This window comes from Procambarus clarkii, chromosome 62 (genome assembly GCF_040958095.1).
Source record: "Procambarus clarkii isolate CNS0578487 chromosome 62, FALCON_Pclarkii_2.0, whole genome shotgun sequence".
Lineage (NCBI taxonomy): Eukaryota > Metazoa > Arthropoda > Malacostraca > Decapoda > Cambaridae > Procambarus > Procambarus clarkii.
In genome coordinates, this window is record NC_091211.1 from 26,300,048 (window position 1) to 26,316,603 (window position 16,556).

At 38.5% G+C, this 16,556-nt stretch overlaps 1 protein-coding gene across 1 annotated transcript in view; it reads left to right on the plus strand.

The window, feature by feature from the left end:
- LOC123766569 (WD repeat-containing protein 17) overlaps positions 1 to 16,097 on the plus strand; it is a 35,902-nt gene extending 19,805 nt beyond the window's left edge. The window contains exons 14-25 of the mRNA XM_069308396.1: positions 1,028 to 1,177; positions 2,153 to 2,283; positions 3,664 to 3,792; positions 4,459 to 4,679; positions 6,687 to 6,787; positions 10,493 to 10,722; positions 11,848 to 12,066; positions 12,246 to 12,456; positions 13,146 to 13,356; positions 14,812 to 14,883; positions 15,424 to 15,571; positions 15,841 to 16,097. Coding sequence (XP_069164497.1) covers positions 1,028 to 1,177; positions 2,153 to 2,283; positions 3,664 to 3,792; positions 4,459 to 4,679; positions 6,687 to 6,787; positions 10,493 to 10,722; positions 11,848 to 12,066; positions 12,246 to 12,456; positions 13,146 to 13,356; positions 14,812 to 14,883; positions 15,424 to 15,571; positions 15,841 to 15,960 — 1,943 coding nt within the window. The 3' untranslated portion in view covers positions 15,961 to 16,097. The remainder of the gene's footprint in view (positions 1 to 1,027; positions 1,178 to 2,152; positions 2,284 to 3,663; positions 3,793 to 4,458; positions 4,680 to 6,686; positions 6,788 to 10,492; positions 10,723 to 11,847; positions 12,067 to 12,245; positions 12,457 to 13,145; positions 13,357 to 14,811; positions 14,884 to 15,423; positions 15,572 to 15,840) is intronic.
- The last annotated feature ends 459 nt before the right edge of the window (positions 16,098 to 16,556 follow it).

Sequence of the window (16,556 nt, forward strand, 5' to 3'; positions counted from 1 at the left end):
TAAGTTAAAATTTGATACTTTGTAAACCAAGATCATGCACTGTCAGACAGGATGACATAATGGATCAGCACTATGCAAACTTTTCATACTGTCCTTGCAAGGTCATTAAGGTTCTAGTCCAGTACTGAAGAACAGGCAGATGGTGAGTTACAGTAATGTTGTAAAAATTAGACTCCAAACCCACAAATTTGAAAATGAAGAATTAACAATGTTTTGATCTGTTGTAGATCATTATCAAGTTGTGTGCACTTGATGATGGTCTAGCACAGACTGAAACGTCGTCAGTGCTATATTTTCAGATTTGTAGGTTTGGTGTGTGAAGAACACATCAAAATACTGTATTTTGTACTGTACAAATACTGTAGCCATGAATTCCAGATAAGGGTTTGCTTATAAAAACCAAAGCCCTACATAACCCTGCCTTCATGTCACAGTTTGTGTGGTGCTGGTTCAGTATACTATCCTGCACAATTTCCTGTCTTATGGACCCAGCAGGAAAAAAATAACCCGTTAATATTTATACTCTCATCTGTATTTCAAATCTGGTATAGTTGAAATTTCTTCCATAGTTTAGATGTCTAAACTGCTGCATATAACTAACACTAACCACATCACATTTGTGTCTGAAAGAAAATTTGATGCAACACATCGCCTGTTGCATCAGATTTTCCATCAGATGGGGAGTCTGTTGGACCTGAAATCCATGGCACTGTGTACAGTAATGTATATATAGTGTTGTTTTATATATTAGGTTAGTGTAATCAGTGTATGGTATCACATAACTACAATTACAGTACTGTATAAATATTGAGAAATTAAACCACTTAGTCATTCCCTTACTCATGGCCCGACAGGGAGAAGAGGGGACGTAAAAAATCTACAGTGTGTTGGGAATGTGAATGACCTTTTGTTTAGGTTAGAATTTGGAAGTATCCTTTGGAGAGCTGTACATTTGCCAAAGGGAATGACCAAGTGGCTTCCTCAGAAGCAGCTTTCCATCTTAATTGTCATTTTTTAATATTTATAGGACTGAGCATCCACCCTGTACGTCCATTTCTACTAGCGTCCTGCTCAAGGGATTCCACATTGCGGCTTTGGTCATTGGCCTCATTTGTGATGCCACTCCAGCTTAAAGTTTTAGCAGGAAAACCCATTGATGAAATTATTGAGAACAGTGGTCAGTATCTAATTTTATTTACAATGTAATATATTACTGTACTTTAATCATGAGGTTGTTAGTCTTTTCATAGTAGTTTCCAATTGTCAAGAACAGAAAGCTTGTTAGACTTACCAAGTTCCCTCCTCCCCTGCTACCAAATGACTTGCCATTCTTCAGGGATTCAACCTACTGTACCTATTTACTACTAGGTGCACAGAGTCATCTGGTATAAAGAAAGCAAAGAAACATTGACAAGCATTTCACTCTGCCTGGAAATCACACCTAGGACCAGTTGTGAGCCAACAACTTTAAATATTGAGGTGAAAGATATGAAGTGATTTAAGCTATATAGGAGCTGTCTTGCCTACATCTGTCTTATACAATAGGAAGGTTGTTAACCAAACCACATACTAGAAGATGAAAAGATGACATTTTAGTTTATCCTGGACTATTATCAAGTCAATTGTCGACTTGATAATGGTCCAGGACAGACTGAAATGTCATCGTCTTTTCATCTTCCAGTGTGTGGTTTGGTCAACATTCTTCAGCCACGTTATTGTGACTCATCATCTGCATAGGAAAGTTGGCCCAAGTTGAAGGAGAGTTGAAGGTTGGCCCAAGGCACCAGGCATTTGTCAATATACTCCACGGGTGGCTTTCTAATTCACCTCGATAGTTATGTTTACCAATTGTAGTGCTTGAGATTCCAGCATTACTTATTTGGTAGCCCTATTTACTGTGCTCTCTTTGATAATTGGTAAAGTCATTATTTCTGCCTAGCGCACACTACTATTAGTGTGGATAGTTGTCCTCCTCACAACACACCTGTTGTTCACCATCATTACAGTGTTTACATATGGTAAAAATACAGTTATAATTATTATTGATGAAATATGACATTATCAGAATTTCGAAATGAAAGTTGACTATTTTTAGGAATCGACAAATATTTATTATGTTGTTCTCTACTTTTAAAGTTGATCACTATTTCAGAACAAAAGAACTTTTCCAGTGGCCTCCACTTATGTGGCCTGAGAGCAGACCACCTCCAGACTGCCTTACAAAAAGCAGACATCTCCCACCGACCCAACAAGAGACTGAAGTTATTCGCTGATCTCTTCTGTGTTGGTGTTGTATACTCTTGTTATTGGATTTCATTCCTTCATTTTAATGTATACTTTTGTTAAGTTTGAAGCTTTCCGTTCTAATTTTATGCACTAAAGCCTTGTTAAAGCCATTTTTTTCATATTTAATTGGTTATCCAAGCATATATTTAACCCTTTACATTAGTCTTTGACACACAGGAACATTAGTGATTTAATTAATAAAGTTTTGACTTGTGAAATCAGTACAATAATGTCTCCTGTTCTTGTTATATTCTCATTTGTGTTTATACATATAACAATTACATTCAGTACATTAATGTATATTGTACCCTATAAGATTTTTTACACAATTTTATTTGTGAAAAGCTTCTTTCTGAATGTGTTATTCTGCTGCATCCAAAGGAATTTCAATATCAAGAAAGTAAGTGACTTCAATGAAGCAGGTGAACATGAGGTACTATTACTAGTACAGAATCCATAGCATCTCCGCATGGTCCATCCAGCACTTAAATGTCCATCAGTCAGTTTATATTCTTGTCCATTTCTGATTCTTAGTGATGTCACTTTTGTGTCCATAAGTACGGATTAAAATACCCCAACAGCTTATCATAATACTCCTTGCTTCCTCCCTGCAAGCCCTAAGGTGAAACCAGCTTTGCTCATTGAAGTGCAAACTAACATCAGTACTTGTAATAGATCTAACAAAATTATCAAGCTAGAAGAGGGATTATTCAACAAATTCAATATTAATAATAAAAGGATACTGGAAAAAAATAAGCTTGGAACCTACCAACACTCGATGGGACTCTGTTCTAAGTAGTAAAAATAACATACAAGAAATAGAACAACTGACTGCAGTAGCATATAAAGTCTGTCTGAAACATGTTCCTTTGCAGAAAGCCAGAATGAGAACTAGCAGGTACGTTGTGTAACCTCAAAATTCCCCCGCCCATCCCCCTTCTCTTGGCTGATGGGCAGTCCATTGTTCTTGTTGGGAAAGTGGCATATTGTGTCATTTGTTGGTCATGGCCTGAAAAGATATTTTCTTTGAGACCCCATGCTAATCAGCCAGAAGCCACGACCAGAATTAGGCATTTTGTATGAAGTGAGGTGAGCATTGGGATCGGATTTAACCAAAATTGAGAATAACCCACCAGAAAGACTAGATCTCATGGAGTACTAGACTCTTGTCGTGGCTTCTGGTAGGTCAGCATGGGGTCTCAAGGGCTTGGGCACGTGTTAAGGCTTAACAACACCAGCATATAAGCTAAAGGGAGCTACTGGTGACTCACCAGAAAAGTGTATTTCATTACGAGCAATGCTTGATTTTTACAAAGCATTTTCAAAATATTTAAATTTTTAGTATATAAAATGCATTAATGTCGTGTTGTTGTGCAGGGTGATGTACGAATAAGGAACTTGTGGGATCTGGTGTCTGTGCTACAAGGACACACTGACATCTCGCAGCTTTCACCGAACTATACTCAGTCCATAATGCATCATTCTCACCTCATCAAGTGTTCACTGGTTGGTCTTAAAAAACTAACTTTTTAGGGGGGTCTTTTATTTTTTTCTTGACTGCAATCTTTATATATTAAGTGTATGTTGGTCTAATCTTTTCCTACATATTGTATATAATATTATGTGTATGTTTCCTTACTGTTAAGTGAAGGAAGGCATAAGGTGTAAGTAGGTACTCTGGGGTTAGGCAACTGCTGTGGGTTGCTTCATCAGATAGATCAGTATATATTAGCTTAGGGGGGACCTGAGCCTGGGAAACACATTAGGCTCAGTGAGCCTAACAGGTTTCCTGTCCCCAACAACGGGAAACCATATTCCTTATATTAGGCCATACCAGCTCCATCACCAACATCACTATAAGGGATAAGATATATCCATATAATGGGTATTTAGCACATTGTGGAATACTATACAACATAATAATTGGCATACTAACAAGGGCAGAATGTGACCTTACAACACATCATATATTAAATTAGGCCAGAAGTAGAAGAAGAAACCACCCAGAAGTAGATCTTAAAGTATCAGATTAACAACTGACCTACCATATGGCAAATATACTCCCAAAATTCACTCTAGAATGAATAGTTTACCAAGCATTTTTTAAAATACAGAATTCATCTTTCAATTTTCATTAATAAGATTGTTTCAATAGTTAATGTTTCACATCAGGCTGTGGCAGCAGAGCAAGAAATGGATGTTAATCGTGGCCAGGGTGTGTCCAGCCGCAAGCACTCGCTGGCAGAGAATCAAGAGCATCTGGCTGAATCATACCTCAGATGTGGGGCTCTTCAGCAGTACTGTGAGTTGATGACCAGACTCCACCAATGGGACCATGCTCTTGCCCTAGCACCAGCTGTTTCTGTGGATTATTGGCGCAAACTGATGGCCAGGTAGGTTGTGCAGCTGTACAGCTTCATATACTGTAGTTGTAAAGGATATATGGTATTATTCATCCCTTGAAATATAGACAGCGTAAGTACATTAAGCCTCTGCTGTCCTGACCACTTCCCACAAACCTCATGCAGAGGTAAATTCCAGCCTTAATAGGGTTGGCTCAACTTGTAAAGGTTATAACATCGGTTATTCGTGGCACTCTAAATAAGGCACTGGGACACTGGATCCAACACAAACATTTGTTAATATTGAACAAAGGCATTAAAGTTTTAAACTAATCTTGTTTGGGACATTGCGCCACTTTAATTACCACCTCATCATTAGAAAATCAATTTAGAATTAGTTTGCCAACACGAAATCTACTGCTTGCTTGATATTTTAAACTTAATAAAGGACCATCATCACTCCACCCACGAGGTTCATAAAACAAAAAAACACTCCACAAAACAAGGGATTGGAAATGTCAGCCTGCAGACACACTGCCAAGTCTTACAGAGCAAATGCCATCACTGAACTTAAATGTTCTCTACATTGGTGGATTGAAATTGAGTCAAAGATATGTAAGGAAGTTCCTGTTCCTTGTAAGGGTGATTAGCAAGTGAAGGAAGAGTTTGTTGAGGCCAATTCCATCCACAACTTTAAAAAGAAATACTGTATGATGATAATGTTCATAATGAGAGGTAATTAGTGCGCCAAATATAAATGACTGGGAGGCAGAGCATAAAGAACGTTGCTCTCCTGTAGTCACTGACAAGCAAGCATTACTGTGCCTGCAAAGTTCGGAGGAAAACACACTCCATTAAACACAGAATTATAATCACAGGCTTACCCAACCTATATGTGCTGCAATAGCTAGACATGGAGAAGACAAATTGGCTAGCAAGCCCCCAAAACACCCGATCTGTGATGCCCACCATCACAGACTGCTGCCATGACAACAGCAACACAAGAACAAACTACTCTTGATAAAGCAATCCCAGCTAGTTGCAGATGCCTCAAAAGTTTGCTCTTAACAAAGTGGAGAAATTTAACTCCCACAATGTTAATTACTTTTTTAATCCACCTGGACTTATCTTTGAGTGGATAACCAAGAACATGAGTGGATGTTACAAGCTACAACACCACATAAACAAAATGCGTGATACTGAACTAAACACCACTCCCCCAAGTGTAAGCCAACCACGAGAGCTGGATCCCTCACCCTTAAAATAAGGTCCTGAAGTGCCTTACTAAAACACTGCCATCCTACTTGTGCTAATCTGTTTTATATTTCAATTCTTATATTGAATCATCACATTGTTGATGCTCCCATCTCTCCTTATTGTGGATATATCCCCCACTTTTTTTGTCTTATTTTCATCTTTCTTTTGGCCCATTTTGACTTATAAAGATTGTTTACAGATGTTTTCTGTTAAGAAATATACCTCTGTCAGCACTTGTACTTACCAGTACAGTACTGTAGTACTATATTTACTCTATCTGATTTTCTAGAATAAATATAGAATTTAAAAACATACAACAGTGCATTGTTTAAAGTTTAGGGTAAAGAAAATAATGTGGCTTCAACTTTATTATGAAAGTCATTTTACTTTGTGGAATGTTAAACAGTATAGCATTGTAAGGCCATATAATTCATGCTAACTGTAGCACTGGTTATTAAGAAAGCAAAATGGGTAGTGTTGTGATTTTATAAAGTTGATTAGTAATGACATTTTACCAAAACATTGGGACTTTCTTTATTATTTATTATGATTCTTTATTATTTGTTTATTTTAGGTCTTATGAAAGAGCAAATTGTTATTTTTGTGACCATAATTTTCCTTTAGATGTGGTGCATTTTAATGTATACATATCATCTTTTTACTTACTGTAGTTTAGCAAAACAAAACTTTGTTAATAATTTTGTTTATATCTGTACATGCTTTCAGTGTGACCCCATATTTTTATCCTGATAATCTGTTCCATCCTCTGTACCCTAACAACCATTAACCTCAAACCCTAAGGCATGCAGAGCAGCTTTTGAGTGATGATAACGAAGCGTGTGTCCCGTACCTCTTGGCCACTCGTGATGCAGATAAACTCATCAATTTTCACATTGGCCGAGGTAGAGTAAACAACGCCATCCTTTCCCAGAGTTGTCACTGCACTGGAATGCCCACTGAGAATGCCGTGAGTGACCGTGCTCATATTTCACACAAGAGACGAACCACCAAAGTAATGCTTGAGCCTCCAGTACAGGACTGTTGCTGCTACCTAGTGATAGACTTTAGTGTAGATTTGTGTTGATTAAATTTGAGGTAAATAATGGAATACAGCAGCTGATCCATGAGTTGAGTCTTCATTGGCTGATTACTTAGTAAATGCACATAATGAGCATTAGTCTCATGTCATTGGCTAGATGATAACCAGGTGTCACAATCACAGAATTTAGAAGAGAATTTGACTATTATAGTTATAATTGACACAAACAGGATAAATGCCTGCTGTGGTTATTGGGGTGTAGATATTTCTCCGAGTTTGAAACTAGTTTTATACACTGTATAAGTTATTGTAGTTGGCACAAGTGCACTCTGTAGCACAATGATTAGCTCAGTCACCACACAACAGATTTGTCCTGGGTTTGATTTTTAGGCAGGGCAAGACTTTTTGGCATGTTTCCTTACACCTGATGCCTATATTCACCTAGCACCAAATAGGTACCTGGGAGCTAGTCATCCTAGAGTGTGTGTGTGTGTGTATGTGCGCCAGTCACTGGCATGGCAGTGGATGATGCAAGTTTCACTTGGTCAGTTGCGCAGATATTATTTGCTGCATTACCATGCAGACATTCTAGTGACAGGCTCCCTGTACACCAACAGTGTGATATAATACTAAACTAGTTGTGCCATGAGAGAAATCTATACTGCAATCTTACTGATCAAATGGAGAAAAAACAAGGCAGGTATATAAATAGTATCATGCAGTCAAACATTAAAAATTCCACATGGTTTGGGACCAAGCTTGTTACAGATATACTGTAGTGTAGTACTGGGTACCTGTTACACCATTCTAAACTAACTTGATACATTATATACACCGGTAATGGAAACATAACTTTGTACAGTACTTAACAAACCTGTAGACCTCATTTATTCTTAACTAGCTGTACCCGGCCACACGTTGCTGTGGCTCAGCACCGTATGCGTGTTGCTGAGCTACAGCAACCCCTCCCCTGTCCCCTCGTTCTCCCCACCATTTCCCACTCCCGCGTCCCCTCATCCTCCCCCACTCCCCCATCCTGTCGTCCTCCCTACCATTCTCCCCTGCCCCGTCTCCTCGTCCTCCCCACCATTCCCCCCTCCCCCGTCCCCTCGTCCTCCCCACCATCCCCCACTCCCCTGTCCTCTCGTCCTCCCCACCATTCTTCACTGCCCCGTCCCCTCATCCCCACCGTCCCCCACTGCCGCGTTCCCTTGACCTCCCAACCATCCCCCACTCCGTCCTTAATCCTATGTTCCCCAGAATACGAACTCAGCCAAATTGTTTAACAACCAGGTACCCATTTTACTGTTGGGTTAAACAGAGGCTACAGTTAAGGATTTGCACCCATCAAATCCTCCCCGGCCAAGATACAAACCCCGGCCAAAGCTCTCGTGAAATGCCAGGCAAGTGTCTTAACACTACACCATGTGGACATTGGTTTGGATTATTCTTGTGTATACAGTTCTGTATATTATAAATTACAAGAAATCTAAAAGCAGAACTTTTATCAGGTTTCATACATTTTTCTGATCGAAAACTATTTCCAGATCTCTGAGGTTTGTTATGCTAAGTTCCTGATTATTTAGGTCGGACAGTACTTTTTAAGATTTCTATACAGTACTGGCATAGACTTTTTCAAAATTAAATTTTTATATACATGTTTACACCTACTATCCCACAAACACTTGCATTCCTCTTCTACATTTTATCATTTCCTGCTCTATATTTTGTATCTAATCTTGTGATGACACTGCACTACTAAGGCTTAATAATGACTGCTCTCTTGCCTCTTGTAATGTGTCCATGCCCGGCAGTGCTTCTTCTGCTACTCTAACTCGGCACTTTTTCCTGCTGGATTTTATATTAAAGCTACACTTGACCATGGCAAATTTGTCCTAACTAGAAAATTCTCTTTACGAAGTTTATTCAATTTATTTAATAAGAAGAACACAGTAAAATTTACATGCATGTAAATTGGATACATAATTTAAAGACACCTAAATGGCATCCTTGTTTGAAATTTCTTGGGTTATTGTCATCTTGACTTTGCTCTTCTGTTTATATAACTTAAATCACAATGTATCAGGCTTTTACCTATAAGCAGGTAAAGTTTTATTCATATTACATAATTAGTTTTGTAGATTTTGGGTGAAATATAGTAAATAGGTGTAACACTAGTTAGAATGTTTTATAACCCTTACCAATTCTGAATATAAATTTAATGAAAGACTGTTTAGATTAAACAAGCTGTAAGTCTTCAAGATTACTGGACTACACAACTGTTAAAAATGAGGAGAGATGGCATAATTCACCCTTCAGATTAAGGATAAATAGGTGTAGTGCATCTGAAGTCTCTCTCCAAATCTCAGTGATGACACTGTGCTGATTAAAACCAGTTTTGACTTTCTGTTGGGTTTCCTCAATTTTGGTTTTGGTGGTCATTTCTTATTCTCTCCTAGCTCTTTTGTTACAGGTTGATATCCATTACTAGTTCCTCATACTATTTGGCATTAGCAGAGCTTCTCTAACTTTGTTAAACTGGTTCTTGCATTATATCATCCCTGGCTGACTCAAGCTTCACTAGAATGTACTTGATCCTTGGATCATGTGGTATTGTTCATATTTGCTAATCATTTTAGTGTGTCCTTCATTGGAGAACTCATTCTGGTATAGCATATAGTAGGGGTGGTACAGCATAAGGTAGCAGTGGTACAGTATATAGTAGGGGATGGTACAGTGTACAGGTATTGTAGGGATGGTACAGTAGTGTGGTACTGAAAGCAATAGTCAATACTAAAGAAGAATGACAAGTTGATGAGGTCCTTAAATAATGAAGAAGTGAACAAGAGATACAGTTTTCTCAAGACTGATCAATACAGCTAAATATCCCAAAATGGAAAGAAAAGATTTCGAGGCGAAGATTTGAAGAGTGTACAAACGAAGTTAGTGAGAACTATTTTGTAAAAATGCTAAAGATATGCTTGATGAACAAAGTAAGACTTGTGGCAAGGAGTTGACCATGCTGGGCTCTAGAACAGTGAAGAAATATTGTACATAAAGGGTAAAAGGAGCTAACCATGCAGGACTTAAGAAAATATCTTGTGATAAGGCATGATTTAACTTACTGGATAAGGAGGGAAACTGTGTAAGATATACACATTTCTAGAGATACACTCATGCATATTCTTACATAGAATGTAAAATTGTTATATTTTTGTCTTTTAATTATGGCTCTAGAATTTTACTGCTCATGAATGACTTAAGCAGGAACATTTAAATGGAATGGAATATAATGTGGCATGAAATGTATGATTGCATGAGTTTTTATATTCAAAAGACATTTTTAAATTTTGTAATATGCTGCATGACTATATTATATTGTACTTGCAATTTGCTGATGTATTAGAAACACTTTATTTAGTGAATAACCCCCTGAAGTCCTGAATAAATTCTCCCTATACTCATGAGTGGAATGTTTCCTTACGAAAAAAGCCTGTTGTTTAGCGGTGATTGTTGTAGAAATTAGATATGTATTTTCTTGTGATATAGCACATTGTTGCCTTTTCAGGCCACCTTGACAAAGCATTCTCAGAGTGTGTGGCACTGAGTAAAATTGGCAGAAGCAGTCGGAAAGGGCCCCCACCTGAGGTTCCACACAGAGTGTCGGCTGCAGAGATAAACGGGGCTCACGTTCAGGAGAGAACAGTGGAGTGTGCTCATTTAGTGGCAGAGTGGCACCTACTTCATGGTTCACCAATAATTGCTGCATGTGCCTTGTTGGCTGTGGATGATGTTAAGGTATGGCTGTTTTCTTTATTCAGTATATAGTATATGCTTCATACAAGTCAATCCAAGATATGTCTCATTTACCCACATATCACTCATGGCTTGGGGAAACATTTTCATGATAAAACAAATACTGTAGAGCAATAAGGAAATAGCTTCATATACATTAGGTAAGCTCCATGTTCAGTATGCGTATAAGGATGGTGATAATTACAATAATAATAATAATAATAATAATAATAATGATACCTCAATAATAATAAAATAGTAATTTTCTCAATAATAGTAATACTGTGCAGTTAGGCTTAGTATTATGTACTATTATATTATACATTTAATTTCTACACAATACATAGCATGCTCAGTTAAGAACGCTTAAATGGAGTGTGGCAACAGAAAGCTTAGCAGCAGCAGCAGCAGTAGTAGTGGTGGTGGGCTGATATGGGCTTTTCATATTACCCCAAGTCTGCTTTTAAACACTATGAAGCTCTTTAGCACTCCCTTGACAGTTTTTTATTATAATTAATTCTACAGTTAGCATTCAGTTAGCAACTGAAGCCCAGTCAGGGTTTCATGCATTACCCCCTTGCACTCTGGCTTTGGTCCAGGAGTTCTACCTTCAAATGCACATTGAAATATAATGTGATGTGTCAATAAGAAAATCAGTAGGAGTCATGAGGAGGATTTGAACCCGCACCCTAGGTGCCCCCAAGCACACACACCTATGTTGTGGTGTAGTGGTCTAGGGCATGTGCTTGGGAGTACTGTACCAAGTATGCGGATTCAAATTCTTCTCGTGGCTCCTACTGATTTTCTTGTTGATACATCACGTTAATGTGATTTCATTTCCCGTTTGAAGAGAAACATTAGAGGTGGAACTCCTGGGCTGCAGCCAGAGTGCATGAGTGCAATGTGTGAAACCCTGATTGGGCTAGAGTAGAAGCCTCAGGACCCCTAGAGGACTCAGTTGAATCACAGGTTGCATTTTTTTTTAAATCATGTTGTGGTGTAGTGGTCTAGAGTGTGTGCTTGAGAGTACCAAGTGTGCGGGTTCAAATTCTACTCATGGCTCCTACTAATTTTCCCATTGATTCATCACATTAATGTGATTTCATTGTGCAATATTTCTCTTTCCAGAGTGCACTTTCACTGCTTCTACGTGGCCACGAGTTGGAGCTTGTAGTTGCTGTAGGTCGTTTGCTAGGCTTTGAGACTCCAAAGCCAGAAAATGCAAGTAAGACTGATACTACAGAAATGAAGGGTCTGGTGGAAACATCATTACGTTACCTCACTTACCGTGCCATTCGACTTTCACTGTGGGAGCTTGCCATTGATCTCACCAAGACTCTGCCTGAGGTAAAGGAAAACTTTCTCGAATTGTCTACACTCTTGTTAATTTATTCTTGATCTGTCATATTATATTTTGTTCATAATGTGTACTATATACAGCTAATTATACAGCTAAATGTGTACTATATACAGCTAATTGAACAATACTGTAGTTTTCTTATTTTATGTTTATTTTCATAATGTAGGGAACAGATAAAACCATTCTACAAGCTGAGGTGTTGTTGTCATTTATGGGTGGGCACGAGGAGCAAGAAGCGTTATATGCTTACGCAGGATTCCCACCATCTGCAGATTGTCCAGAGAAAGCTATTGGTTCAGTGCTTGATCAAGTGCTTTATTTGTTGCTCTCACCACAACCACACAAGGGGCTTTCTAAAGGCCTAGAATTTTTACAAGGTAAAATTTTTTATTATATATACAGTATATCACCGTGTGATATCACGGTGATAATTTTGGAGGCGAGCATTTTGTCTCGTATAGCACTGTCAAAATTCACCGGTTACTTCAGTTAAACAGAGTAAAGTACAGTAATACCAGATATTCTTGGCAGTGACATAGAAGTTGCAACTAAAGGGTTTGATGGAGTGGTGGCCTGTATGTACTCGCCTAGTTGTGCTTGAGGGCTTTGATCTCTGGCTCTTTGGTCCAGCATGCGAGACGCTTATGTGGTATGATCATGACGAGTGAAGAGTTGGAGCCATAAAAATGGATTATCTGAGAAGCATGTGCACTGTTAGTAAGATAGAATAAGGAATGAAAATGTCATAGGAAGTGTGCAGAATTCAGTACAGCAGATGATTGAAGAGAGAGCATTGAGATCATTCATTTGTAAAACTAAATTATGTTTCTGATGAATGTGTGCATTTGAGGTAATTTGAAGGCAAGAGGAAAGGAGGAATGATAATAAGTTGATGAACAGACATGTTGAGTGAGTGAGGAAGCTTTGCCTCAACTCTGTCAAACTTTTGTTCATTAATTTCACTTGGATAAAACATCATTCACAGTCATTAATCTTTGTGAAGCATATGTTAGTCAAGAAGGTATATCATTAATAGTCATGTTTAAATTATGAAATTTGTTAACAGATCAGCTGATTGGCGGGAATCTTGATCGACCAAGTGTGTGGTATGTTCTTCGTCTGGTTCAGGCTGTCCCTCTTATCCAAACTGATGGAAAATGGGTGATTCGAAACGACCAGCGAGGAGAACTACTTGCTGTTTCTGCATACCTTGGGGCAGTGAAAGCTGCTGTATTAGAATATGGCCCTATTGTTCTACATCTTTTGAGTCATGCAAGGTATATTTTACTCATATTCTCTATCTGATGATAATTTTAAAATTATTTGATATGAAAAATGGAGTCGTCAGCAAATAATAATAATATACTCTATCTTGAATGATATTTTAATTCCTGGTACTGTATTAGCAAAAAAATTTTCATTTTTCATTATTGTCATCCCATTTCCCACTCTCAGAGGATGTAGAGGTATATGCATAAACAATCAAGTAGGTTATGTGGTTCCCACATTCTTATGCTTCGGGCATTCTTGTGGCTCCTTTGCAGGGATGAGTCGATGTCCTCTGTGTTGAGTGTTCCTGTCCCAGGAGACCAACCTGGGTTTCTTTTGGCCTTCGGTGTTCTGGTCTGGCAAGACCTTGTTTTGGGTACTTCCTGCACGTTCGTATACTGAAACCTACCTGTATGGTGTTCCACTATTTGGAATACATTTATTAATATGTGCATCATTTTTCTGATTATTTCTATTTCCTGGTCAGTTTGGCCTTCATCTGGGTGTTTTTCCAGTTTACTGGAATTGTGCAGGCTTCAGGTTGGGTGGTCCAGATCCCTGTACTGTATTTTTGAAGGTTTCAGGGGATTGATCCTGTGTTTCTGGGGGGTTGTTTCTGCACTTTGCTGGTACTCGTGTATTTTAAATTCTAAAAACTGAAAAAGGAGCTGCCTGCATTACCTAAGCAGCCACCAGCCAGTTATGAAACTGGCTGGAAGCTGCTTAGGCAATGCAGGCAGCTTCTCTTTCTCTCTACCCTTGTTCTGGCTTTTGTGTGTATAACTTGTTTTTCTCCTGTGATCTTCTTAAGATAGAGGTGAGGGTTGTTTGGAGGACTGATATACATTTTCATTTCAGCTCTACTGTCTTTTCAATGACCTGGTTGCTTGGATCAGTATGTCTTGCTTTGGGTTTATCGTACCATAAGTTTAGGATGTGTCTTGTGTGAGTGAGGCTTGTGCCTTCATGCTGGGATGGCTGAGGGGTTTGTCCACTGGGGACACTCTTGTGACCTCTGTATCCTTGCTCTTTGTTTGTGTTAGCCCTTCGTAAACTTGGCACCCAATTTACAGGTGTATTTTGTGATGCCAAGTTCATTGACTTCATTAACATGGAGAACCTAATTAACAAGGTAAAAAAGAAAACGACAGTTGGAGTTATGGAAGGGTTAATGGAACCAATGAATATGGAAGATCATGAAAGTAAACTCACTATTCTAAACAGTGCAAAGGTTCTGTGCTCATAATGCCAATCTATATTCCTTAAACTTGCTGACCTTCTTTAACCTCTTGTACTCACTGCATCACCCCCGTTTTTATTCTGAGACATGCCAGGCAGGATATGCCACTCTCAGTCACCCTCATGTCATCACCTCATATCTAGTCATCACTCATTTTATCTAAGAAATGAAGTGAGACAACTCATGATGCAATGTATGTTTTTCTCATATTCCTTTCTTCCAGTTATATCCTAGAGAAGCATAGGCCATCGAGCTGTGAGTTTCTTGCCGACCACATATCTGCAGCAAAAGCTAAGTAAGGGCTCCATAAAATATAAGCAGCACGTATGTATTTTCTGTAAGTGAATACTGTATTGCCATTGCTTTTGACTGAGTTAATCAGTAATCCTTGTTGGTCTCCTGTCACATGTGGGATATGTATCTTGGCTCTGCACAGGCAAAATTTTAGTTAATCAGCCTGTTTGTTCCTTGGGAACAAACAGGCTGATTTCTGTTCAACAAGGCTGTTCCTTGTTGTTGTTTCACAAGACGAGTTTTCCACATGACGAGCTCGGTGCCGGAACGGTTTAAACATTTAGCAGTCCAATGACTGGTGTTTAACCAGTCCTGGGTGGGACAGAAATAGTTGGGTACCTTTCCTACCACCTAATGCCTATGTTCACCAAGCGGTAAATAGATACCCAAAAGTTAACCATCTTGTTGGATTGCATCTTGGGGAGGGTCAGTAGTTCAACCTTGGGGGACCTCCATATAAGCCTAACAATATCTGTTATAGTATTACAATTGTTATTTAAGGAATTTTGAATCAATGGCCATCATATCCATCCCATAACAGGTGGGATGAAGGAGATTGTGACTGGGGTATCGACAGCAGCAAAAATCCTGAGATTTGGAGTGACGTTGGCATTACAAGAGTTAGCGGGTCTCATCTGCCCCGCCATTCTGACTCTCAAATTTGCTGCATAACTAACAAGATGATAAAGGTCAGTTAGGCTATGGCTTTTCTTGTTATAAACTTGGGAAGGATAAATCAGACATTGAATTTAAGATGATAATTACTGTAATAAGTTTCTTTCTATGAATACTGTAACTGGCTTCATCCTTGTTATTGATGAGTGACATCTCCACATACCCTTGCTAATTAGTACTTCTGAAACCTTGTTCTTATTTGGAATGCATAGTCATGCAATTAAGTTTATTATCACTAGAGAGTATTGCCTATTATAATTCTAAATACCATTTCACTTTTTAGGGTCCCAGTTACTTTCTGGAAAATGGAGAGTCCGTGATGGGCCAGAACGATGCACTCATGTGGGCAAAAGTCCACCCGTATTCACCTCTTGGCACCGGCCACCGACTTAATCCATTTTGAGCTACATTTTAAAAAAAACTGCACGCTGTTTTTAGTATAAAATTAATAAGCCAAACAAACTGAAATGATCTTGTCATTTTTCTCACCGAGATCAGGAAGGTAACATGACAGCACTTTCCACTTGCTACAGACATATGCCAAGTTCAATGTTGTACTGCTATAAAGACATAATGATAATTTTTAAACAATATAATGACTAGTTATATTGTTAAGGGGTAACATTTTGTAATTTTATAAGCATTTTGCACATTTTTATTCTGCAAGATTAATTGCTATTATTAATAGAGCTCTTATATTCCACTTATGGCTTGTCTAGTTGTCACAAATAGTAGGTAATAGTTCTGTTATGAATGATCTAGTTGACAACCATTCACAGATGGTAGCTACAATGTGTAGTGGTTTTACAAACCATTGAGAAAATTACTGAAATAATTTTATTAATATTTGTTTGCTCATAAATAAATATATATACAGTGGAACCTCGAGTGATGAGCGGCTCCAGTTATGAGCATTTCGAGTAACGAGCGAGTGACTCGCAGAAAATGTGTCTCGACCGATGAGCGTTCCCGCTGGTTCTCGGACATCTTCGACGACAA